Consider the following 1,580-nt stretch of genomic DNA (forward strand, 5'->3'; position numbering starts at 1 on the left):
CCAGGCATCCATTACCCGAGACAGAAGACGACGGCACCGAGAAGATCATCAAATGGACTGTAGAAGCAGAGCATTCAGTAGTTCTGGAAAGGATAAGAGAAGAGACACTGAAAGACAAGACATTGCAGAAACTATCTCAGAGGATAGCGATAGGTGACTGGGAGAAATTCCGAAAAGACAGAGACATAGAACCCTACACACACATAAAGCAAGAACTATCAACAGCGGAAGGATTGATCTTTAGAGAGGAAAGAATTGTACTACCAGAGAATCTTCAAAGAAAAGTAGTGAAGATAGGACACAGTCTAGGACACCTTGGGAAGACAAAGACAAAGAGAATGTTAAGAGAGAAGTATTGGTTCCCGTATATGAATCACATGATAGACAACGCTATTGACCAATGTTACGAGTGCCAGGTTGCAACGAAAGACAAACAAACAGAACCAATCAAGGCTTCAAGTATTCCAGACAAGCCCTGGGACACTGTATCACTGGATCATGGCGGACCCTATCCTGACGGACACTACAACCTAGTCATTATTGACAAAAGAACAAGATACCCTGTCGTAGAAAAAGTATCATCAACTTCTTTCACAACCAACAAAGAGAGGTTGAAACATGTATTTGCGGCATACGGGACACCAAGGAGGATAGAAAGCGACAATGGACCACCATTCAACTCAAGAGACTTTGAAGACTTCGCAAGAAAAGAGGGATTTCAACATCACAAGGTAACACCATTACACCCTAGAGCGAATGGAGAAGCTGAAAGGTTTATGCAGATGCTGAATAAAACAGAACATATAGCGCACCTACAAGGCAAAGATAAACTAGAAAGTCAGAACGCAATTCATGACATGCTCACCGCATACAGGTCAACTCCACATCCAGCAACAGCAGTATCACCCTACGAGGCGATGAGGGGAGTAGCTGTAAGAACGAAGCTCGATTACATAGCACCCAACAAACAGACATCAGAAGAAGACGAACAGATAAACAAGAACAACGCAAGATACAAGGAGAAGATGAAAGTGCAGAGAGAAAACAATCGAACAAAGGAAAAGAGACTGCTACTCGGAGACTACGTGTTAGTCAAACAAGAGAAGAAAAACAAATGGAGCACACCATATGAGCCCATATTCTATACAATCTGCGATATTCAAGGATCCAAGATAACAGCAAGAAGAACAACAGATGGACGCACAGTTTGTCGGGACGCAAGTTACTTCAAACTAGTCAACACTGTCATCAACACAGCAGATGAAACAGAAACGGTTGGACCAAGCCAGGAAGAACCGAAGGAGACAACAGACACCAAGCAGGAAGACCCTAGAGAGAGAATTCTGAGGGAAACCAAAAGTCATGAAGATCGGAAGAAACCACCGAACAACGAAGAGAAACAAGCGGAGCTGAAGGAGAAATCATCAAAGATGACTCAAGTTAAACAGGAGAAAACCGAAGAGCGAGTGGAAAGAGAAAAACCACAAGATGAAGGAGAGAAAGCAAGCCGACCAAGAAGGGAAAGACGAAGACCCAAGAAGTTTGAAGACTACTATATGTACCCTTAGGGATAGAGGACA

General features: G+C 43.2%; 1 protein-coding gene across 1 annotated transcript; it reads left to right on the plus strand.

Moving 5' to 3' along the window:
- Positions 1 to 639: 639 nt before the first annotated feature.
- LOC148911601 (uncharacterized) lies at positions 640 to 1,580 on the plus strand. Its single transcript, XM_089029103.1, has one exon. It carries the CDS (start codon positions 777 to 779, stop codon positions 1,566 to 1,568), a length of 792 nt encoding a protein of 263 aa, XP_088885229.1. The 5' UTR covers positions 640 to 776; the 3' UTR covers positions 1,569 to 1,580.

This window comes from Actinia tenebrosa, unplaced genomic scaffold (genome assembly GCF_029948245.1).
Source record: "Actinia tenebrosa isolate PJP-AT-01 unplaced genomic scaffold, QUT_ActTen_1.0 PGA_scaffold13__45_contigs__length_12533684, whole genome shotgun sequence".
In the NCBI taxonomy this organism is placed as follows: domain Eukaryota; kingdom Metazoa; phylum Cnidaria; class Anthozoa; order Actiniaria; family Actiniidae; genus Actinia; species Actinia tenebrosa.

Excerpts from the sequence above, each read along its gene's own strand:
- LOC148911601 (XM_089029103.1), top strand. The coding sequence starts at position 777 with ATGCAGATGCTGAATAAAACAGAACATATAGCGCACCTACAAGGCAAA.